The 23,727-nt window shown below is 47.8% G+C and overlaps 4 protein-coding genes across 4 annotated transcripts; 2 read left to right on the top strand and 2 right to left on the bottom strand.

The window, feature by feature from the left end:
- The first annotated feature begins 4,960 nt into the window (after nucleotides 1-4,960).
- On the top strand, nucleotides 4,961-10,153 carry LOC104552663 (proto-oncogene Mas). The gene is made up of 2 exons (XM_062000047.1): nucleotides 4,961-5,067; nucleotides 7,835-10,153. Exon 2 carries the CDS (start codon nucleotides 7,856-7,858, stop codon nucleotides 8,810-8,812), a length of 957 nt encoding a protein of 318 aa, XP_061856031.1. The 5' UTR covers nucleotides 4,961-5,067; nucleotides 7,835-7,855; the 3' UTR covers nucleotides 8,813-10,153.
- Nucleotides 10,154-11,132: 979 nt separating this feature from the next.
- LOC133625744 (mas-related G-protein coupled receptor member D-like) lies at nucleotides 11,133-18,573 on the bottom strand. The gene is made up of 2 exons (XM_061999596.1): nucleotides 17,820-18,573; nucleotides 11,133-11,365 (listed from the first exon to the last, which is right to left on the bottom strand). The coding sequence occupies exons 1-2, from the start codon at nucleotides 18,571-18,573 to the stop codon at nucleotides 11,133-11,135; spliced, it is 987 nt and encodes a 328-aa protein (XP_061855580.1).
- LOC133625843 (uncharacterized) lies at nucleotides 13,816-17,752 on the bottom strand. Its single transcript, XM_062000460.1, has 2 exons — nucleotides 15,386-17,752; nucleotides 13,816-14,176 (listed from the first exon to the last, which is right to left on the bottom strand). Exon 1 carries the CDS (start codon nucleotides 17,422-17,424, stop codon nucleotides 15,409-15,411), a length of 2,016 nt encoding a protein of 671 aa, XP_061856444.1. The 5' UTR covers nucleotides 17,425-17,752; the 3' UTR covers nucleotides 13,816-14,176; nucleotides 15,386-15,408.
- Nucleotides 18,574-21,731: 3,158 nt separating the features above from the next.
- Nucleotides 21,732-22,700, top strand: LOC104553670 (mas-related G-protein coupled receptor member H-like). Its single transcript, XM_010196404.2, has one exon. It carries the CDS (start codon nucleotides 21,732-21,734, stop codon nucleotides 22,698-22,700), a length of 969 nt encoding a protein of 322 aa, XP_010194706.2.
- Nucleotides 22,701-23,727: the final 1,027 nt, after the last annotated feature.

Genomic DNA, 23,727 nt, shown 5'->3' with positions numbered 1-23,727 from the left:
CTTATCTTTCCAAGGTTGTTCAGAAGGGAAATTAAACCATCCACAGAGGTAAGAGAAAAACACCTCCTGTGGAGATAGATTTTGAAACACAACTTTGTGGCTTCGTGGGCTGAACAATGAGTTTGGGGGGATTGTCTGTCACGGTGGAAGCAGCAAATGATTTCACATATGACTTACTCTAGTTTTCAGCAACATTCCCTTGAGAGGAAGGAATAACCAAATCATCTTTCCAGACCTTCTGTCACAGCAGCATATAAGTTTTCCTTTACACTGGTTTGTGACACACTCTCGAGGGTTCATTTCTGTTTAGAGAAGCCAGTCTAGCTCGTGGTCAAAGTCATTCTACAGGCAGAACATTCAAATCAAGGTCCACCCAAACCTGTGGCTGAACTTCTTATCTCTAGGCATTGAGATGGTGGTCTGGAAACTACTAGATTAATCTCTTTACAGAGTTTAACCAAAACTAGGCACCTCTCAGAAACAAATTGCCAGCTGTACGGGATCCATCCTGATATCAAAGCATTCCCAGTCAACCGGCGTCTAAAAATCACCTTAATTCAAGTGCTGTTCCATGAGAACAAAAGCCCTTCTCCCTGCCTGAGCAGGTGACCTGAACAGATGTGGGGAACAGCTCACTTCATGCAAACTATCTGACACCTATTTAAAACTACAGCAGAATCAGACACTCTCGTGCAGGCACAAACTGATCAAGCATCCACAGGAAACACTGGGGAGAAGAACCAAGATTACACTCAAACCCACAGAGGAAAGCCTGGAGAGGAAGTTGGCAAAGTCAGGGACTTTTCTGATGTGCTTATATCTGTGCTAGGTAAGAGAAATTCAAGGGGGATAAAACATCCGTGGATCATTTATCTTCTGGTGTATCTCCAAGAAAATAAGATGAATAATAACAATGTGATACCGATTTCTACCCAGTCTTAGCAAGTGCTGATGCTTTTCACCCTTTCTCTTTTCTCTGAGCACTGGCATAGCTTTCTACAGAAAGCAGAAGGACAAAATGGGTACTTACTGATGCTGTGCAGGAGCCCTGGAAGAGAAACAGCTGGAGTTCCCCCAGTTCCAGCGATGAATCACGTTATGGATGTGTTTATTCCTTTCTGTTCACTCTAAGAGGGTGATTCAAGTGGCTAATTCAGTAGAGGATTCCCACCAATTATGTCTCAACTCTAAAAGCATCTTTACAGGGAGAGGCTGGAGGTATGTGATTAAAGCAATCGAGTGCAAAGTGAAATAAAGGCAGTTTCAAAAAGGGATGAGACTCCTGATTCCAAGCCTTCTGCCCTAAAAGCTCAGGTGGTTCACAGGAACCAGGTGAGGGTAATAAGAACCTCATCTGGGGACCGTGGAACCAGCTCTGTACCAACCAGTTGTAGGCAATTGGTAACTTCAGTGGAATCTTCCTTTGGCATTTTATTCAAGAAGGGAAACAAAAGAGGAAAGGAACTGAGGGAAGGAAAAGAAAGGAAACAAGAAAAGGAGCAAGGATTTGGAGAACCCAGAACACTTACCTCCTCCCTGTGTTTGGAGATCTAATTTGTTTTGTATGGTTTTATCTCCTCAACACCTGCTTTCCCTGGTAGGAATGTGTTAAGAGCACAGAGTCTTTACAGACCATAGCTCCTTGAAAGCTTCCAACACTTGCTTAGAAGGTGCCTGTTACTGTATAATCTCATCTAATTTTCTTTCTTGCTTTCCTGTATCACAGCTGTACCTTGGTATTATCTGTCCGGCTAAGGACTGCTTTGATGAGCTGTCTGGGTAACAGGGTGGCCTTTGTGGACTCACAGCCCAGCAGCAGAAAGAAGGCTGAGGAGGAGAAAACCGCTTAAGTAGCACTCTGTAACCCTCTCCAAGGAAATCTCCTACCTCTTGGGGCTGGAGGAGGGAGCCTGGAGCCTTACCCCAGGGAAGGAGCAAAGGAGGAGAAACTCTATCCTGACTGAAAAGTTTAAGCAAACATGTTTTTAAAGAAAGAGTGATAATGATATTATGAAAGCAACTCAAGATTTCTCCAGGAGAAGTAACAGTCAATGGATGAGCTGAATAATAAACTGAACAAGCATGTGATGTGATCTAGCCTAGTTAACCCTTTCCAGAGCCCTTCATCAAGCCGCCCTCTTTGCTTATCCCAAGTTGTAGAGGCCCACTAGACTCACTCCTTTGGCTTTATGACACTGTGAGTAATAAAACAACACTTTCACATCTTGATGGATTCCAAAAAAGAAAACACAGGAAACACAAATCTTTGTCCAAAAAAACCCCATCAGAGAGATTTCTACGAGTAAGGAGAGAGGTGCCGTGCTCTGGGGGTGGTAAAGAGTCACAGCAGTCTTTTTAAGAGCAGGTTAGGCACATTTCTCTCTAGTGCTTGTGATGAGCTCTGCACAGAGAGAGAAGATGGCCTGAGTTACCTCCCTGTGACCCTTCAAGTTCTGTTTTGCCCACAGTTTCGTCACCAGCAACCCAGTGAACAAAGCTCCTTGCAAGAGCTTGTGTGTTTTAGCAAAGGTCAGCAAGTTACAGAGCACATAGTAAAAAATCCTTCTTTTACAAACTGGGGAAGCTGAGGGAGGAAGTCAGCTCTTCTGCACCTGTGGACGTCAGCTGAGCAGAGGCTGTGTCACTGTGGGCTTCCCTATGGAGAGAAATAGATCTCTCACCTGATCTACCTCAGCCCTGATTTTAGGATGCCATTAGGTCTGAAATAGACACCTAGAGTTTGAATAAAATTACTTAGGGCAGACAAAGGTCATGGCCAACTTGTTACAGCCAAGGTGGCTCGTTGTCCAAGTGGAAACCAGCAGCAAGTGGTGTCCCTCTAAGGTCTGTACTGGCATTAATGTCTTCACTGCTGATCGAGTGCACCCTCAGCGAGTTGGCAGATGACACCAAGCTGAGTGCTGGAGTTAATATGCTTGAGGGATGGGATACCATCCAAAGGGACCTTGACAGGCCTCAAGATTGGGCCTCATCCCTGCAAGTGTTCAAGGTCAGGCTGGAGGGGGTTTGGAGCGAGCTGAGCTAGTGGAAGATGTCCCTGCCCATGGCAGTGGGGCTGGACTAGATGATCTTTGCAAGTCTCTTCCAATCCAAACCATGCTGACTCCATTCTGCCTTGCTGTCAAGAAGATCCCCATCTTTCTTAACTTACAAATTCCTCAGACACATGAAATGAAAGCCAATAAAGCCAATGGAAGTGTTTTCAGCTTCTGACATCTCGGTGCCAATGAACAGTTTCATACACTGACAGTTACTCTATTTTGTTAACGTTTCTTGACATTTAGAATGGTCCAACAACAACCAAGGTAATGCAACCATCTTCCAACACAGAATGCCCCTGATCCATGCAGGGCAAATGGAAATCCTCAAGTGAATGAGGTAAACTACTGCTCTGGGTAAAAATAGTCCTCTAACTTAAATATCCCCTTACACTATAGCTTAGAGTCCTGGCCAGGTTAGTTACAGCGAACAGTAGTCACTATAGGAAACAGAGTATTGGGTAAGAAAGTAAAACCAGTCTTACAGCTTTTGGGAAGAGGAACCACAAGCATCAGAAGAAGCTAAAGGTAAACCATTGGGCTTTTGTCCTGCTAAGCTCATTTGAGGCAGATCTGCCAGTTTCCGTACCCACTGACACACGTGGCAGCAATTTAACTAGGGTCATGCTCATTTCCTTTTGTTTCCCCAGCCAAATGGACACAGGCAAGCCCAAATCAAGACTTGCTGGTATCTCCTGCTGCAAAAATAATTCCCCTTGGGGATGTGCATCCTGCCAGGAAAGGAGAAAGGTGTTTTCTCTGTTTTCACTCAACTTACCTTGACGTGTGTGGGTCTGGACACTACGGTGGTGGTAGCTCATGCATGTGGAGGGACCTTGCACGTTGAGAAGATGAGTGAGGCGGTGTGGGTGGGTAGAGGATGCTGGACAGGGGCTGCCTTGATAGAGAGATGAGGTGATGAAGAGGTGTGAACTCCATGGTGGGCAGCATGGGGCTGAGGCACTGGTTTGGGGGAAGTTGAAGAAGTTTCTCCTTGTGTTTCTTTGGAACCTCTTCTGTTCCAGCTTGTAGCCCCTGTCCTATCATCACTGAGAACAGCCTGGCTCCATCCTCCTGACACCCACCCTTTATGTATTTGTAAACATCAATGAGATCACACCTCAGTCTCTTCTCCAAGATAAAGAGACCCAGCTCCCTCAGCCTCAATAATACTGTGGGGCCTGAAGCTGTGTTGAAATAGCTCCTGACATGAGAAGGGAACATTTTGTACTGAAGGGAGCACAAACAGAAGCTGAGCACTTGTAGCTCGCTGAGATGTGTTAGGCTATGGACTTTGGGTGGTCTCTTCTTCCAGAGAAGCTGTGTGAAGCAGTAGGGACTAAACACAGTGGTAACTTGTGCTGGAAGAGGCTATGGGTCAGAAGAGGACACTCTGTGGTGATGAGTGTGTTGAGGCCAGTTTAGCAGGGACGATAAGTCCTTGAGGAATGAGAAGTTGTGCTGAGGGAGGTTGTGAAATCATGAGCAGGCATTATGGAAGAGGACTGCATTTCTCTTTCTATGTGACCCTGAGCAGCAGTAAGGCATCCTCTCCAAGCACTCTGAAACTAGAGCATCTCAGGGACGTGAGCAGGAAACAGCATCAGTGCAAGAGGAAAGGTGGCATTTGTACAGTCTTGTTCTCTTTATATTGTGAGATTGGCTGAAGAAAGGAGAAGCAGCTTAAAAAAAAAAAGCCCAAAAACCTATTTCCAGTGGCAGGGTCTGTACAAAAAGGGAAGGGGGAAGAGGTTCATAGCTAAGTGACCACACACAGCAAGACAGACATTTCCCCAAGAGAGTGGTTGGTTGGCTGGCTGGCGGATGTGATGTTGAAAACACCGTGGCTTTTTAAGCAGTGCCTAACTAGCCCAGCACTACAGTGTGACCCAAGGATTTTATCTGGACTATATGGCACAGGATTCAGGTGACAATTTTACCCAGCAGATCCATACCAGGCAGCTGCTGCAAATCAGTCACTGAAATCCCAAGGAAGCCACAAAAAGAGGTGAGAAAGCCCTAGATGGGATCTTTGCCGTCGCTCTCTGTCTGATGCTTTGTGTCGTGCTTTTTGGAGAGATGGTCAGGAGAAGGGAGAGGGGAAATGAAAAAAACAATAGAGGAAAAGTGGTCAGACATTTCCTTCTCTTGCTGATTAGACATTGAGTGTAGGTAAGCAATTGTCTTGATCATTTTCAAGATCAGGAAAGCTGTGTCCTGGGGACCCTTTTGTGTGAACAAGTGCCATTGAGTTGCTCTAAATGCACCTCTAATGTAAGACAGTAACTAGCAGTTGAGGTCTTTGATGATCAGTTCAGATTAGCCAAGAAAATACAACAGCATGACTTTCTGCTCATGGTCTAAAATGCTTTTATGGTGTTAAGGCTGTTCAGACTGACATCTGGCACAAGAACTACAAGGTGCTCAACAGACAAACCACAGGAAGGAAGGATGTTTAATCTCTAGAGAGAAAAAGACCACTTAGACCCAGGCAGATAACACAGGAACACATCCAGGTGGGTTTGGAAACCTCCACAGAAGAAGCCTCCACACCCTCCTTGGGCAGCCTGTTTTGTGTTTTATTCACAGGGTGTCCCTTAGAGCCACATCTCTACCTGGCAGTCTTTATGCACACACAATCAGTGGCACAGGGACATGTTATTTCATGTTAGGAAATCTGCTTGACAAGCTAAAGTCAGACAACTGATTGCCTGTCACTCCCCAAATGCCCAGAGGACAGAGATATACCTTTGGAAGATGGGGTCAATTGTCTTCTGGAGTTGACTTGCAGGAGGAAGGTAGAAGAGTTGCTTCTGCACGATGTCAGAAGGCTGGAGTGGGCTGAGACAGTGCTTAAGTAACACTGTGATGTCCTCTTCAAATCAGTTTTGATTTGCTTCAGGTGATACAGATAGCTTGAGGCAGAGATGGTGCTGCACTGGGTTTGCTAAAGGGTAGGAAACCACTCGACCTCTGAGCCTCCCTTTCTCCTCACACTCCTTAGTTTGCCAAATCAGGGGCCACTTCAGCAACTTTCTGCTATGAATCAAGGTCCCATAATTTGCTGCCCACCCCAAAAGCAGGGAGGGAGGGAGTCAACAAAGCCCTGAGGCTGTAGCTGCTCGATTTGCTTGCTGCAGAGACCCTGGGTGTTTTGAAGGAGAGGATGCTTTTCATTTTCCATAGTTCCTTTCAGTATGTACTAAAACGCTGTCTCTAAAGTCTTCACGTTAGAAGCACTTGAGGTCTCTCAGCAGCTGATAGAATCATCCTGCTTCCTATATAAGAGCATGGTGCAGTACCAGAACTTCCCTGGTTTCAGTCAGCCCTAAAGGTTTCACATCCTGCAGGTCCTGGTGAAGCTAAGGATGGGAATCACCTCAGCTGACATCAGCTGTCCACACACTAGTCCTCTCTCTGAAGCTGGTACTCTGCAACGTGTCTGCAGTCAGCAGGTGGCTGCACACCTCCCTACAACCCCTCCCTTAGGATAAACTAATTGGAGGTGCTCTTAAACTTCCACTAATTCAAGTGGCAGCTTTAAAGGCAATGTTAACTGAGATATTTTCATTTTTGAGGGTGAAAACTGGGTGCAACAGTCCCAGTTGCATTCCCAACCAAGCACTGCTGGTGTATGTACCTTCCAAGGGCTAATGGGGCCAGATGTGGTGCTGAGACGAAACAACAGTGGTTCAATCAGTCCCGTTTTGCATGCTGGTGGAGGTCTGTCTCCATGTCTGCTGCGGCATTTTACAAAGAGAGAACTATTCACGCTGGTTACACTGTTCAATGATTCATATCTTCCCAGCTCTCCCCATTTTGACTTGTTCCTCTCTTCTTTTTTAACCATCTCCCGCTATTTTTCAAGACACTTCTCTAACTTCCCATGTCAAAATAAATAGCTGATGGGGAGAAAGAAAGAGAGTCACAAAGTTTAACCCCTTCAGACAAAAAAACCAAAAGATGTGGAATCTATTTTTCCATCTTCTTTCCCTCCAGGACTCTCATTCAGATCCCACCATCATGTGGGAAGAAGCAGAGTGAACTCATTCCAGTGCCCTGTGAGGGTCAGACATGTTGTCCCACATTTAGTTTCCTACAGTTTCTCTCTGAGAAGGGAGTTACCAAGGGCTGACTCCCTCTGACTGAATTGTTTGTTGTCTGTATATAAGGTTCAAGAGAACAAACCAACCACATGAAGCTATTAAAACAGAAATCAGGCATCAGCACAGAACCCCCCCAGCTTCTTTTGGTGTCAAATCTGTCTTTCAGCCTGTTTTCCAGGCACATGCATAGGACAAACACCAGATCAGCTCTCGTGCTGACTCGTGTGCTGACTGCCTAGAACTTCCACGTGCTTTTGACAGGATTTGTCTCACCTGATCCCACCTACACAAGGCAAAGACAATTACCCCAGAGTTGTTAACACTGGGTTCTCTTTTTCTTTAGACAAGAGGAGCTTTTTAGATGTGATTCATCCAAGCTACAAGTGCTTTTTAACAGATACTCGTTGCCTTTTAAAGCATCTTTTCTCTCGAGGCTCTGCAAAAAAAGACCCTCAGTCAGTTAATTTTTACAAGGGAGGAGTACACTGCAATGGAGCTTTTCTTACAGGTCAGGTAGAACTTGACCTTGAATACAGCAATGCCTCAAAGCTCTCTGCTCCAAGCCTGAACACAGCAATGTCTGGCTGCAAAGAGCTGCAACAGGCACAGACACAGCACCATGAGGGAAAGTCACGCTGGGGTTATGACCTCTCTCCTCTCTGCCCACAGGTCTGTCTGAAATCACTCGTTATGAGCCCTTTGACTCCACCCACCTTCCTTCCGAGCCCGAGCAGCCACACTCACGGGACGAACCAGAGCGGGGCCGTGGGGCAGGCAGAGGCGTCCTACGCCGTCCTCAAGTTCATGGAGAGCTTCTGCCTGCTCAGCGCTGCGTGTGGCATGGCGGGGAACGCCGTGGTCCTGTGGTACCTGGGCTTCCGCATCCGCAGGAACCACTTCACCGTCTACATCCTCAACCTGGCCGCCGCCGACTTTGGGTACCTGCTGTGCATCGCCATCGAGACGGTGCAGTACCTGATGCAGTTCAACGTGGGCGTGCAGTTCGGGGTGTTCCTCTTCCTGGATCTTTTCATGTACGGGACAGGCTTGTACCTGCTGACCGCCATCAGCATTGAGAGGTGCCTGTCTGTGCTCTGTCCCATCTGGTGCCGAAGCCATCGCCCGAAGCACTTGTCTGCCCTCGTCTCCAGCCTGCTCTGGGGGGTCTCCCTGCTGCTGAACACGCTGGGGTACGTCCTGTGTTCCGTCCGCCGCTCTGCCGGGACCTGCCAGCTCCTGCTCATCGCCATCGGAGCCTTGGACTTCCTCTTCTGCACGCCCCTCATGCTGCTCTTCAGCCTCACCCTCTTCCTTAAAGTCAAGTGCAGCTCGCAGCACTTCAAAACAGGCAGGCTCTTCACCGTCATCATGCTCACCGTCCTCTTCTTCCTCATTTTCGCTGTGCCCCTGAGCGTCCTGATCCTCTTTGACTTCTTGGGCTACAAGTTTCTCTACTCGCCAGAGATCGGCTTTGTGCTCTCGTGTGTGAACAGCAGCCTCAACCCCGTCATTTACTTCCTTGTGGGGAGCTACAGGGATAAGAGAATCAAGCTCACCCTCAGGCTGGCATTCCAGAGGGCGTTTGAAGACTCGGCAGATGACAAAGATGAACGAGAAACCCGTGACACAATAACTATGTCCTCCTAACACCCTCCTGTGCCTAACTCAGTAACAACAGGCTGGAGCTGAGGGACGATAGTTAACAGAGAGGCAGAGCTCTGAGGTACTGGGAAAGGTTCATCTCACCTAACCTTGTGTATCTTCATTGTAGATCTCTACTCTTTGCTGGTTATTTTAAGCTCCTTCTGTGGTCAGCACAAACATGTAAACACCTGGACCACATAGTTCATCTGACCTGTCTTAGGACCACATTGGAAGTGCCTCTTTCTTTCCAGCAGCCGTTAAATGGTTTCGACTCGATACCGTGAAACATCTTGGTGTCTGCAGCTCATCAAAAGAATCCCACTCAGAATCTGCAGCTCACTCAATAAATCTCTGTCCTTCAGAGCACAACAGTATCAAATTCATAAATTCCAATCACTTTCTACCCAGATCTCTGTAGATGAGACAGGAACCGACCCTCTTCCAGTTGAAATCAGCCAGGAAATTCCTGGAAGGAGAGTCTACCTATCTCACATTGAAATGCCTCTACCTCAGCAACACATTCAACCTTTTGAAGTTGAGTTCTTTGCTTCCTAACGTGAGCATTTCAAACAGTGACATGATCCACACCCCAGAAGTTCCTTTCTCTTATTAAACCAGGGGGGTTTCCACACCATAGGGTTGGGATGCAGCAGAGGAGGGCTCCAGCTCCTACCACCTTGCCCCACAACACTATGCACTGAGTTGCACACTCCTTTTTCTGGTGTTTCAAAGAAATACAGGCCTGGGGTTGCATGTTATTTTAGTTTCCTCCAGCCCAGGACAGAGTGTCTGCATCTAACTAGAGCATGCATTGGGATGCTGTTTCTTCTTCTCAGAAGGACTGATAAGAACAGATGGCTCCTAACATCTCCTCTACCAACAGAAATCAATTCAAGGATAGGGACAAAGTAAGAAACAGAAGGTAAATAAATACCACAATGGGCAATAAATTGTTCTCTAGACCCAATCCCTTGAGATGCAAGATGTGATGGCTTAAAGTGTTGTACTATCAGACTACACATCTGCTCTTTTAACCTGAGTTGACAGAAAAAGCCAAGGCATGGGATTTTCTTTGAGAAACGATACAGATTTCCTCTGCGTGAAGTACTTCCCCAAAGGGAAGCTTCATTCTTCTGTTGTCTGTTACCTTTTGCCTTTTCATTTGCCTTTTGGTTGATTTTGAAAAGCACCACTTTAAAAAGCAGTGATTCACCCTCGTGTCTGTAGTTCCCTTTTCCTTCCTGTTTGCAGTTCCTGAAGCTGAAATTCGAGTTCCATTCCTGTTGGTTTTTAATGCTATTGTTCTGTGATGTATGTACAGTTGTTGCAGATGAGGTCCATGGCATCAATGGGGTTTAATAAGGGGTGGGTTTTTTTCTTCCAGCTTCTGCTGGGGGGAAGAGAGCGTCCATTTGTCAGAAAGCATGTCACAAATGGCTTCCTTTTGATATCTGCAATGATTTTATCATTGGGAGAAGCAAAACACTTCCCTTATGATTAAAAAATGTCAAAAGCTCTTCTTTTAAAAAAAGAAATGAAACCAAATTGTGTTTATAAACATTCTTGTGCTCAGGAGAAGCCAGCACCTGATAAAACCAGACAGAACATGAACCTGCTAAACTCCCTGTCCTGAGAGTTTGTCCTTAAACAGACCCATCACGAAGGTAGGTGGTATTTAATGTGAATGCAAACAGTTCACAGAATCTTAAGGGTTGGAAGGGACCTCCAAAGACCATCCAGTCCAACCTCCCTGCCAGAGCAGGGCCACCTAGAGTAGGTCCCAAGGCTATCCTGAGAAACAGCAGTACCTCTCTTGTTATGGTGATTTACTTTTCTCTTTTACTGTTAAGGGAAACTTCATCTAGCAATATAATAAAGTGTTTGTGGTGGCAGAAATTCCTGCAACAGAGGAATGCTTTGTAGCATCAGATTTCTCCTAGGAGAAACAAGGAATCAGAAGGAAATGAGAGGCATTGGCATTCCCAGCACTTCCCATCTTTCCCCACAGCCCCACACCAGTCCTGGACTGCACCAGGGATGAGCCCATCCCCAGCCATACCAAAACACCCCAAAACTCATTTGCTGAGCCGAAGGAGGCAGTTTATTTGCTGGGACAGGGAAATGAGGGTCATGGCAATGGGGAAGACAGCCTGGGCAGAGGGACTGAGTCCAGATGAGCAGCTGGGTCTGTGCCTTGTGCCCCAGTGACTAGCTGCAGCATCGTTCCCCTCCTTGGCAACAGGCAGGCACCAAGTACCTGGGGATCTCCATCGTCCATGTCCTGTGAGGCTCCACACCTCCAGGCTTCCTCACCAGCAGTGTTTTATACAGTGGTCTCCAGCACAGTGTCCTCAGATGCACAGCTCTCCTCCTCCCTCACCTCTTCCTCTTCAAACACTTGTTGGAAGGTGCCATCCACGGAGCCCTGGAACCAGCGCTGCCAGCAGCTCCCAGCCAGAAAGTAAATGACTGGGTTGATGCAGCAGTCCAGCAACGTCAGCAGAAGAGATGAGCTCACAGGAAATAACTCTTGGGAACTTGAAAGATTGAGGAAAATGTTGTTGTTGTGAAGGCAATAATCACTCAAAGACGTAGAGGGTCTAAGTAATGCACGTGCAGAGACGTACAGGGGCAACGTAGTACAACCACCAGAGCTGACTCGAAGCCACCCTTCCTTTGCTAGCTACCTCCTTATATGCTGCTTCTGCCCATGAGATCACCCAGGGCCCAATTGATTAACTTGCAGCACCTGTTTCTGAAGTAGCATGCCAGCTGCATTAACTTATCCCTACCATCTTTATTCAAGCTGGCTGGTCCAAGCTATGTCTGTGCCTACAATTCCCCCCTTTTTCTTTTTTGAACCAGCCAGCCTTTAGCAACACATTTCAGAATTAAAGGTACATGAAGAAAACATAAATATTTTTACCCATGGCCATGAGTTTACAACAAAAGGTCAATAACAGCTACATCGCTGAACAATACAATACAGAAATCCATAAAGTCAAAATAAACAATCTGATATGTGTTGGTAGGAGGGACGCACACTGGCAGGAAGGGATGAGGTCTTGGTAGCTCCACTGATATTTCTTTTTCCTGATGTAGTTCCGGACTTTTCTTCAGATCCTTTAGCATGCTGATCTGTGAGCATTATTAATAAGATGGAAGTATCTCTTCATCTGTTGGTCATCTTAAGTTCTTTAATTCTTTTATAGCTGAAGGAATTTACAGCAGCCTAAGTGGTGCCACAGTTGCGAGGGTTTACATTTTAATAGAGTGATGGATTGAGGGTGGATCACTTGGTTCTTTCCTCAAGATTGTTTTTTCCATTGGTCTTACAGTTAAGTCCTTTCTGTTGATGTGGCTTGATCCATTTTGCCGGAATCCATCGGGGACCTTGATCTGTAATGACACAAGCATAGCCTCTTCCCCACGTTAACAGATCTGCAGGTCCTTGCCACTCTCCAGTAGTGGGATTCTTATACCAAACTTTAGGTTTGTCAGTAAAATCCAAATCCCGACTCATTTGGGCAAAGTGTGTTAATGCCGGTGGTTCATTCCGGTTTGCCACAATTCTGAGATGATTCATTGTATAAAGGGCTTTCATTAGTCTGTCTTGAGGACTCACCCCCTCTTCCCCCGTTTTTTGTTTTTCTAGAAGGCCTTTTAAGGTTTGATGTGTCCGTTCAATAATGGCTTGACCGGTGGAATTTCCTGGGATACCAGTAGTATGTTTAACACCCCATAAGTTTAGAAACTTACGTGTTTTACTGGCTATGTATCCCGAGCCATTATCAGTTTTTATCTCTCTTGGAACACCAAGGACAGCAAAGCAACTCCTCCAATGTCTTATGACGTCTCGAGAACTGTCACTGGTTAAGGCTGTGGCCCAAACCATGGCTGAATAAGTATCAATAGTAACATGTATACGTTTAAATCGCCCAAAAGGAGCATAGACAGTGATATCTGATTGCCATATACCTAATGGTGCCAGACCCCTGGGATTGACTCCTACTCCTAGGCCGATCTGATTCTGGCATGCAGGGCACGTGGAAACAATACCCTGAGCGTCCGATATGGTCAGGTCAAACTGCTTCGCCAGCATTTTCGCACTTTGATGAAAAAAATCGTGCGATCTTCGGGCTTGAGAAAATTTGTCAATTATTGGCCCCGTAGGTATCAATAAAGGAGCTGCCACTATCCTGTCAACAATTTCATTGCCAACTGATAGGCCATCTTTTAAGCCCGAATGGCTTCGAATATGTCCAATATAATAAGCAGTTTGCCGTTCATTTATCTGATGCCAGAGTCTCAGAAATAAGTTATACAGATTCTGATTAGAGATTTCTTTCAACAGCGCTCTCTCTAATCGAGAGACAGCATCGACCACATAGAGGGAATCGGAGATGATGTTTAATGGGACGTCTGACCATTTCTCAAAAGTTTTAACTACAGCCATCAGTTCCAGCAGTTGAACTGAACTGCCTGGGGAGTGGACAGTTAGATTTTGCCATTTTCCATTTTCCCACCAAACCACTCCTGCTTTGGCTTGGATCTTACTGGCGTCGGTAAAAACAGTCAGGCCTTTAACGGGTACTGCTGATCTCAACGGCCGGTCTTCCATTTGAAATTTAACAGAAAACAATTTATGGGCCGGATAATGATTATTTATAGTTCCTGGATATGACAATAAGGCCCACTGTAATTCATCAGATTGTTGCAGTGCCCAGTTCAAGAACTCATCTGTGAGAGGAACGAAAATGATGTCTGCCTCAATCCCTGCTATTTCCAGCAGACGTTTCCTGGCCTTAACTATTATTTTTGCAATTGCCTCAAGCCTCGTGGTAATTGTTTTTTGTAAATTATATGGCAAAAATATCCACTCCAAGATCCTCAATGGGTCTTTCGCTACTGAATCCCATTGCATCAAGATTGCCATTACATGCTGGTTTTGACTTATCACAGCAATGTTAATTGACAAGTCAGGATCATATCGGTGACTGTAGTTATTGACTATCTTGCTTCCTATTTTTTCTATTGCTTGGATTTGCTGCCGAGACAGTCTTCGCGCACTATCAGCCTCTACTGAGCCCTTTAACAAAGGCATTAGTGGCGCAAGATCCTCATTTGTGATACCACATATGGTTCGTACCCATTGGATATCACCTATCAGCTTTTGAACGTCTGTTAAGTTAGCAATATCTGTTTTAATTGCCACCTTCTGAGGATAAATGCGCGCATCAGTGATAATATTACCTAAATATTTCCAAGAGGCGTGCATTTGTACCTTCTCTGGCGCGATCACCAACCCGGAGTTGCTTAACTGTCGGTTCACTTCTTGTAGAATGCGATGCTGGTCCAGGCCTTTCCCTGCAATCAAGATATCATCCATATAATGGTAAAATAAGACACGAGGGTATTTTTTGCGCAGAGGTGCCAGCGCCCAGGCAACATAAGTTTGACAAATAGTTGGTGAGTTCTTCATTCCCTGAGGTAAAACAGTCCATTGATATCGTTTTGCTGGCTCTTGTTTGTTAATCGATGGTACTGTAAAGGCAAACTTCTCACTGTCATCCTCATGTAAGGGAATTGTGAAAAAACAATCCTTTAAGTCAATCACCAACAGGGGCCACTCTTTTGGAAGCATTGCAGGAGAGGGTAATCCTGGCTGTAAAGCACCCATGTCCTGCATCACTGCATTAACAGCTCTTAAATCATGTAACAGCCTCCACTTCCCTGATTTTTTAGGGATAGTAAAAATTGGTGTATTCCATGGACTGGTGGATGGTTTAATATGACCCTTCTGTAGTTGTTCATTTACTAATTCATGAATGTGGGCGAGCTTTTCTTTGCTTAGCGGCCATTGATCAATCCAAACTGGTTTATCTGTTAGCCAGGTTAACTTCAGGATTGGTCGCCCATCAATGGCCGCCATTAAAAATTTTCATTTGACAAACGAAAGCCCATTTGGCTTAAGGCGTCTCTACCCAAAAGCCAAACTGAAGTATTCATTACATAGGGCCTAATTTGCACACATCTATTCTCTTCGCCCTGTATACATACCGAAATCAGGTCTGTGCTAATTTTTGTCATCTGTATTCCTCCTACTCCAACGACAGGGGTGTCTAAATTCTCTAAAGGCCAGCTTTTTGGCCAATAGGATAATGGGACAATAGTAACATCTGCTCCCGTATCTAGTAATGTGTTGTACCCAACCATGTGTTCACCATTTGGATGTTGGAATACAACCGTCTGAGTGGGCTTTCCCTGTGAAAGCGGCACCGCCAGTCTTACCTCAGGTACTCCAGTGGATCCAAAACCACCGTCTCGACGCTTACGACTTCCTGCGAAAGGAACTTTAGCTCTGAAAGGAACTAATTGCGCTATTTTAGTTCCTTTAGGTATATGAACTGGTGGCTGCCAAACTTTAACCATTATTCCAATATTTCCTTCATAGTCTGCATCAATTACACCGGGGAGCACAAAAATACCCTGTCGAGAGGCCGATGACCGTCCTAAAAGCAAAGCGCTTAATCCATAGCCAAGGGGTCCATTAACGTTAGAGGAGATAATTGTTACCTCTGTGTTGTGGATGGTTACATCTACTGCTGTTTCCACATCCACTCCTGCGCTTCCTGCAGTGGCTGATCTGAGGCCATCCAGGCAGCTCTTGGTGTTGAAGGGCGTTTTTGTGTCATCGCGCTCGCCCTTTTTGCGCTCGTCAACCCGTTTCCCTTATGCATTGTTTGTCTGGCCACTCGAGAGCGGCACTCAGTGGCTCTATGGCCAAACTTGCCACATCTGTAACAATTACCGTGAAATCTGCCATTGGACCCAGATGGCCTGGCGGAGCTGTTTGTCCATACCAATGGTCTGGACCGACATTGATTTTTCACGTGTCCTATTTTTCCACAGTTAAAGCACTTTGGCCTCCGATCTCCTTTGTGGGCTTGAACTAAAGGTTTCAATGCTGTTGCCATTGCCTCAGCTAAATGTGCTGACGATCCTACCCTAGAGCAGGCTTCTATCATGTCGACCAAAGTTGCTGTCCGCGGGAGAGCCTGCAGGATCTTTTTGCAATCATGATTAGCGTTAGCAACTGCTAAGTGTAACCCTATTTCCGCCTTGACTTCAGCCGACATGTTTGGTATATGATCCAGAGCTGCTCTTAGGCGGTCTAAGAAGGTCATGAAAGGCTCATTAGGTTTTTGAATAATAGTTGTATATGAGGGAACTGGCACCCCCATATCAGGAACGATCTTAAATGCCTGACGTGCCAGTGTCTGTGTTTGCTGCAAGATAGCTTCATGCAGCCGGGCTTGTACCTGAGGATCAGCGAATGCTCCTTTACCCAGCATCATGTCTGCTGTGACAACTCGCCGCGGATCTCCCTGTTGTAAGTCCATGTTTTCCACCACCGTCAGATCAACTCTTTTTTCCCATTCAGACTCCCATAATAATACCTGAGTGGGCTTCAGGAAAGTTTCTGCAAGCTTCCGGCAGTCAAATGGAGTCATTAACCCACTGGCAAAAATATGATCTAGTAATGTCTGAACGTATGGGTTGGACAAGCCATATTGCATTACTGCTTTCTGGCCTTCTCTTACCAATTTCCAATCTAAAGGTGCCCATTGTCGTTTTCTTTGTGCTGTTATTACTGGAAAGGCTTGCGGAATAAATTCGCCTTCGATTACCGCATCACGTATGAGGCCTCTCCATTTCTTAGCCGGATCATAATCATCTGGACGAGGATCTCTGAGTACCTGTGGGGATGAAACTTTAATCTTTGTTTTGGTTAATTCATTAATTCGTTCCAACAGCTGATTAGCTGTTGCTTTTGGTTTTTCTATCAGTTCCTCCAGCTGGGCCAAAGTGTGTTTCATATCTTCTCCATGTTGTATTAACTCTTCCTTTAATAATTGTCTTTGTTGATCTTCACTAGAAGTTGGGGGTGATGATGGCAGAGGAATACACTCAGGGATTGATGAGCTCAGGGGCAACGGCATATCATTTGTAAAACGTACCTTCCGTTCTCTGTTAGGTACTCCTTCAGGTATAGCAGAAGGGTGGGATGGGGCAGGATGGTGAAGGGTGGGTGGGAGGGGAGGAGAAGCAATGTGTGTATTCGGCTCCTGGAACGGTGCTCTAGGGGGTTCTGGGGGAGGTGGGCTCACATCCATGCTCTCCTCTTCCAGAGGTGGAGCCGAGGGTATTACGACATTATCCCCTCCAAAGAATCTCTGAGTATTTTCTTCTAGAGGTGGAGCCGATGGCACTATAAAGTCACCACCTCCAAAGAATCTTTTAGCATCCACCGGGAACGCAGATGGTGCAGCAGCTTCTGCTTTCATGGCAGCAGCGGCAGCACGCTCAGCTTCTAGCTGGTGTATAATGGATGATACCAATTTACACAAACCGATAGCATTATTCAACATGTCTCCTAGCTGTTCCCAGTGTCCTTTTTCATACACTTCTTGGGGGGAAGCAAAGAGACCCACTTCCTGTCCCCATCTTACAAGCCTTAGCAAAGGCTCTCTTTCATAATTGAATCCTTTTTCCGCAAGGATATGCTGGAGGGTGTCAATAGGACTTTCCTCTTTGCTTAGCATTTTTCCCATTATATCAGTTTGCTCAGATTACTTGCCTTTTCCAGCAGAAATCCAAGTGCTTTTCTGCCGAGGGTTCTTGATCCAACCGATTCAGCGAATCACGTCGGGGTCACCAAATGTTGTTGTTGTGAAGGCAATAATCACTCAAAGACGTAGAGGGTCTAAGTAATGCACGTGCAGAGACGTACAGGGGCAACGTAGTACAACCACCAGAGCTGACTCGAAGCCACCCTTCCTTTGCTAGCTACCTCCTTATATGCTGCTTCTGCCCATGAGATCACCCAGGGCCCAATTGATTAACTTGCAGCACCTGTTTCTGAAGTAGCATGCCAGCTGCATTAACTTATCCCTACCATCTTTATTCAAGCTGGCTGGTCCAAGCTATGTCTGTGCCTACAGGAAAACCTCTACACTGAAAGGAATACTGAGGGCAAAAAGCCAGATCATGTTGAGCAGGACAGCAACATAGAGTTTCCCCGGATGCCGTCTCTGTGAGCCACAGCAGAGTCGGAAGAACAGGAACAGGCTGGAAATCAACATCACTGATAACAAAACCACGGCAATTGCAAAGGCAACATCTGAAAATACCATCTGGTAGCTCTCAGCAAAGCTGGTGCTGAGATACATTGAGGAGACGAAACAAGCAGCGAGCGCCCAGAGCACCCCACTCACACCGGCTGAGACGCGCGTCGGGCGGTGGCAGCGATACCAGACAGGGAAGAGGATGCAGATGCACTGCTCCATGCTGATTGCTGTCAGGAGACCCAGGCTGCTCAGGTCAAAGAAATGGCACAGCACCTCAGCTACAGATCTAAAATCTATGTAGAAATAAATAATGTGATGCCAATAAGGACAAATTCCTGTTGAGCTCAAAAAAGCCAAAATGAGCAGAAAAACCAGGAGGAGCAGAGAGAAGTCAGCAACAGCGAGGTTCAGGATGTAGACACTGAAAGGGTTCTGCTTCATGTGGAAGCCCAAGAACCACATGACTTTCCCATTCCCCACAAGCCCACAGAGGCAAATCCCTATACAGACCCAGGCAAAGACCATCAATCCATACGGCAATCTTGAGCATTTATATTCTAGATTTTCCCACCAATCCCCATATCCAGATGTCACGTTGCTCAGGGACAGGTCTGTGGTGTTGGTCTCCTCCATGGTGAGTGGCCCTGCTCTGGCTGGTGCCTTCTCCCTCTCCCAACACCTCCTGCAAGACACGAGGGGTCACAAGGATTTGAGGGCCATCGCAGTGCCCAGCACTTGCAGTCTCTCCTCACAGCCCCACGCCAGCCCCAGCTGCACCAGGAAAGACCCCGTCCCCTGCCGTGCCCTGGACAGGTTCCCTTCTGCCCAGCCCCTGCCCAGCAGCCACCTCCCCTTCCCCTTCCCCTTCCCCAGCCTCCTACCAAGCAGTGCTCCTGGAAGTGTGCTGCTGCAAGAGCCCCAGCACACGGGGCCTCCAGACTCGGCAAGACAAAGGGTGTGGAGATGGCTGCTGAGGCCACCCCGCTGGGCTTTGGGCTCCTGCCTTGTGCGTGAGGAGCAGAGCTGTGCCCAGAGATCACATCCCATGCTCAGGAGCCTCCCCTCACGATCTCATCTCATCAGTGACAACTTCCCCTCACATGTCCCAATGTCAGTAATCTTGTCAGGAGGAGCTGGCCACAATCAGCCCCTTCTTCCTCCCTTCCCCCAAGTTTTTCACCAAGAAATGCTGCTGTGTTATGTTCCCATTCAGAAAAGCACTCACTATAAAGTGTCATTTTAAATGCCATTTACTCGATCTCAAACCTATGAAAAGGAGAGGATAGCACAGGTAATCTTATGTCCCTTCAGGTGCTGGGAACAGCAGATCTTGAAATACCACACAGGCCTGTGATCAGGGCAGATCCTGTCCATGGAAGAGTTGCCCAGTTATGGTCTTTGGAGCTGTTACAGGGCTTTCTTCAAAAAGAAAACTGCTCCTTCCACTGTTCCCATGAGAACTGTTGCAGAGGTCTTAGATAAAGACAAGGAGATGCAGGTGGTGTTAATGACCATCAGCCAGTGGGCACCTCTTGTACCATCAACCAACCAGGTTTATCCCACAGCCAAGGGTGATGCACAGCATGGCACAACATAGCACAGCATGGCACAGCATGTGATGGCAGACTTCTAGCCCTCTTCTGTTCCTTCACTGTCCTTACAGACTGCTTCACCAAGGGGATGATGGGAAGAGATTTGGCAGGGCAAGAGGAAGGCAGAAAGGTGAGAATGAGTGAGGTGAGCCAGGGAGCTTCAACAATGGGAATGAACCATCAGAAACACCTTGGAAATCCATGACAGTCCCATGGCTTTAATGCTCCTTCTTCTTCCTATCACTCCTCAGGTGCAGAACCAATCCTGCACATGCCCATCCCTTCACATGTACCACAGGCCTCACCATAAACCTAGTCCCAGCACCTCAGATGCCAACACAGTCTTTTCTACAAGCAGTCAATGAGACAGAGCACTGGCCTTGTCTCAGCTTGATGTGAGAAATCACCACTATTCAGCTCTGGAGCAGCACGAGTGCCTTCACGCTGCCTCTAATCACATCCCTGATGTGCACGTGTCTCCTCTGAGATTATATTTTGTGGGGCAGATAGTGCTAGCAAATGTGCTTTTATCTGCAAGTGATTCCTATCACACAATCTTAACTTCTAGTATCACAGGGACTGGTGTCTTCATAGCTTGTTTTCTCTCCTCTTTCATGTGTTTTCCATGTTTTAAATATCTCTTCTTGGGAGTTACTACCTATGCTTGTCATCCCCACAACTGATGAATGACAGAAGGTGTTCTTCTCTCCTCACCTCCACTATGAAAAACGTTTCCCTTTATTGATTTATTCTGTGGCCATGTAGCATCAAATTTCTCACATGTATTCTATTCCCTGCTTGACTCACTAGAGCAAAGGCTCTGTCTGATGGCAATGTCTGCAAGAAGAGAGCTGGGAGAAGTCCTTGAGCACCAGTGCACACATCATTCGAGGCCCTGGACCAAGCCCTCATGCTCTTACCTATCTGCACATCAATGATATGAACATGAGGAAACACTCCTTTGGTGCTGAGGTGAGGGAGCCCTGGCCCAGGCTGCCCAGGGAGGGTGTGGAGGCTCCTCAGGAGGTTTCCAAACCCACGTGGACACGTTCCTGTGCTCCCTGAATGAGGGGAACCTGCTTTAGCAGGGAGTTGGGCTGGGGGAACTCTGGGGAGCCTTTCTGATCCCCACTTTTGGCAGATTCAGGGATTCTGGGTTTTCCTGTACTGAAGGTCCCTCACTGTCCCCTTTCTGCCATCCTCTGTCCCTGAAAATTGATGAACCCTCCTGGGCTGACAGATGGAGCTTTCCCCATCCAGTCAAGTGGTGCTGCTGGGACGTAACAGGAGAGCATGTTACTCTGCCAAACTGTCCCCAACCCTTCCTGTCCTGGGACAATACACCCCTCCCACACCTCCTACTTTGTACATGAACAGTCCAGCCAGACCCATCCCTTCCTGGCATGGTGCTCCTCTCTCTCTGTTCAGCTCCAGGCAGAAGATCCTGTTTTCCCTTGGCTCTCAGGGAGTTATCTCCTCTGCTCTGGGGCATATACTTCACCTACTTACAGTTTGCTCCAGGTTTTGAGAGACATTTTTAAGAGGCATTAATATGACAGTAAAGTGCCGTAAGGGAGAGAAGGGGAAAGTCTTCGACCATCAGATACATACAGTAAAAGCCAGACCCCCCCTCCTGGTGAGACCACAAGCACGGACAAGGGAGAAGAAGGAGCTGATGTGGCCAGCTCCTCCTGACAAGATCACTGTCCATGGGACATGTGAGGGGAAGCTGTCACTGATGAGATGAGATCGAGAGGGGAGGCTCCTGAGCACGGGACGTGATCTCTGGGCACAGCTCTGCTCCTCACGTACACAAGGCAGGAGCCCAAAGCCCAGAGAGGTGGCCTCAGCAGCCATCTCCACACCCTTTGTCCTGCCAAGCCTGGAGGCCCCGTGTGCTGGGGCTCTTGCAGCAGCACACTTCCAGGAGCACTGCTTGGTAGGAGGCTGGGGAAGGGGAAGGGGAAGGGGAAGGGGAAGGGGAGGTGGCTGATGGGCAGGGGCTGGGCAAAAGGGAACCTGTCCTGGGCACGGCAGGGGACGGGGTCTTTCCTGGTGCAGCTGGGGCTGACGTGGGGCTGTGGGGAGAGACTGCGAGTGCTGCGAACTGTGATGGCCCTCGATTCCTTCTGACCCCTCGGGTCTCGTAGGAGGTGTTGGGAGAGGGAGAAGGCACCACCCAGAGCAGGGCCACTCACCATGGAGGAGACCAACACCACAGACCTGTCCCTCAGCAACGTGACATCTGGATATGAACACTTCCAATATATTTATCCATCTGACTGCATACGTCATTATTGGTTACTGATCATTGCAGGTGTCAGTATCTGTATTTGCCTGTGTGGCCTCATGGGGAATATGCTGGTTCTGTGGTTCCTGGGCTTCCAGATGAAGAAGAATCCCTTCACTGTCTACGTCCTGAATCTGGCCGTTGCTGACTTACTCCTGCTTCTCTTCCTTCCTGCATATTTTACTTTAGACATTCTTCAACAAATCTATTGCCTTTCCCCACTTCAATATGCTTCAACTTACGATATCCTTTCGACCCTCTTTATGTTTTCCTATTTTGCCAGCATGTACCTCCTGTCAGCAATGAGCCTGGAGAGGTGCCTGTCTGTCCTGTTCCCAATCTGGTACCGATGCCATCGCCCAAAGCACTTGTCCGGCATCACGTGTGGGGTGCTCTGGGCTCTCGCTGCACTTTTTGCTTCTTTGCTTTCCTTTGCTTGCATATTCTATGTAAGCTGTAGAGAGACGTGGCATGGCGTGAGCACTGTGAATATTCTCATTTTCTCTTTATTGCCCTTCCTTTCCAACCTGGCCCTGTTCATCAAACTCCGCTGTGGTACACGGAGACGACACCCAGGGAAGCTCTATGTTGCTGTCCTGCTCAGTGTGACCTTCCTGTTCATCTTTGGGATTCCATACAGCTTGATGGTGTCAATTAATAACTATTATTCTAATGAGTTCTGCTATTACGTTACTTTGCTTCTGACATCGCTGAACAGCAGCGTCAACCCCGTCATTTACTTCCTGGTGGGGGGCTGCCGGCAGCGCTGCTTCAGGGGCTCCGCCACAGACGCCCTGCGCCGAGTGTTCGAGGAGAAGGCGCCGAGCGAGGACGGGAGCCGCGGGCCGGGGGACACTGCGGCCGAGACCTCGCTCTGAGGCAGCGCCGGCCACGAGCCCTGGAGCCGCGGCCCCTACAGACAGCCGGGGCTGGAGGCCGGCGGGCACGAGGCACAGGCCCAGCGCAGCACGGCCCGGCCGCGCTCCGGCCCTCTGCCCGGCCCCTGCCCTCACTGTCCCGGCCCCACAATAAACTCGGCCTCCTTTGGCCCAGCAGACGAGTGCTGTGCTGCTTTGGGGCACCTCTTGCCTGGGGAAGGGCTGGCACAGGATGCACAGGGGAGCTCGGCCTGGCTCTGCTGGAACGGTGACACAAATGGGCGAGACAAGGGCGCTATGATGGGTGAGGGGAGAATCTGTGGTGTAGAGATACAGGGTAAAATAGAGTTTGGAGACAGAGAAACAGAAAGGGAGAATAAGAGAAACAGACACACTGAGGAAGAGGGATAGAGAGCATGAAGGAAATTGGCAAGGCAAGGAGCGGCAAGGCGCGGCAAGGCGCGGCAAGGCAAGGCGCAGCAAGGCAAGGCGCGGCAAGGCAAGGCGCAGCAAGGCAAGGCAAGGCAAGGCAAGGCAAGGCAAGGCAAGGCGCGGCAAGGCGCGGAAAGGAAAGGAAAGGAAAGGCAAGGCGCGGCAAGGAAAGGCAAGGCGCGGCAAGGAAAGGCAAGGCAAGGAAAGGCAAGGCAAGGCAAGGCAAGGCAAGGCAAGGAAGGGAAAGGAAGGGAAAGGCAAGGCAAGGCAAGGAAGGGAAAGGCAAGGCAAGGCAAGGCAAGGCAAGGCAAGGCAAGGCAAGGCAAGGCAAGGCAAGGCAAGGAAAGGAAAGGCAAGGAAAGGAAAGGAAAGGCAAGGAAAGGAAAGGAAAGGCAAGGAAAGGAAAGGAAAGGCAAGGAAAGGAAAGGAAAGGCAAGGAAAGGAAAGGCAAGGAAAGGAAAGGCAAGGCAAGGCAAGGAAAGGAAAGGCAAGGCAAGGAAAGGAAAGGCAAGGAAAGGAAAGGCAAGGAAAGGAAAGGAAAGGCAAGGAAAGGAAAGGAAAGGCAAGGAAAGGCAAGGAAAGGCAAGGCAAGGCA

The sequence above is a fragment of the Colius striatus genome, chromosome 7 (assembly GCF_028858725.1).
Source record: "Colius striatus isolate bColStr4 chromosome 7, bColStr4.1.hap1, whole genome shotgun sequence".
NCBI classification, from domain to species: Eukaryota; Metazoa; Chordata; class Aves; order Coliiformes; family Coliidae; genus Colius; species Colius striatus.
Note: the sequence above shows the minus strand (reverse complement) of the source record. Positions and strands in the feature narration are given on the sequence as shown.

Bases quoted from the DNA above. Each gene is read 5' to 3' on its own strand.
- LOC104552663 (XM_062000047.1), top strand. From the start codon at position 7,856: ATGAGCCCTTTGACTCCACCCACCTTCCTTCCGAGCCCGAGCAGCCAC.
- LOC133625843 (XM_062000460.1), bottom strand. From the start codon at position 17,424: ATGGGAAAAATGCTAAGCAAAGAGGAAAGTCCTATTGACACCCTCCAG.
- LOC133625744 (XM_061999596.1), bottom strand. From the start codon at position 18,573: ATGGAGGAGACCAACACCACAGACCTGTCCCTGAGCAACGTGACATCT. The intron at 11,366-17,819 runs TTTTCCTGTAGG...ACAACAACAACA, and splicing joins TATTCCTTTCAGTGTAGAGG to TTTTCCTCAATCTTTCAAGT.
- LOC104553670 (XM_010196404.2), top strand. From the start codon at position 21,732: ATGGAGGAGACCAACACCACAGACCTGTCCCTCAGCAACGTGACATCT.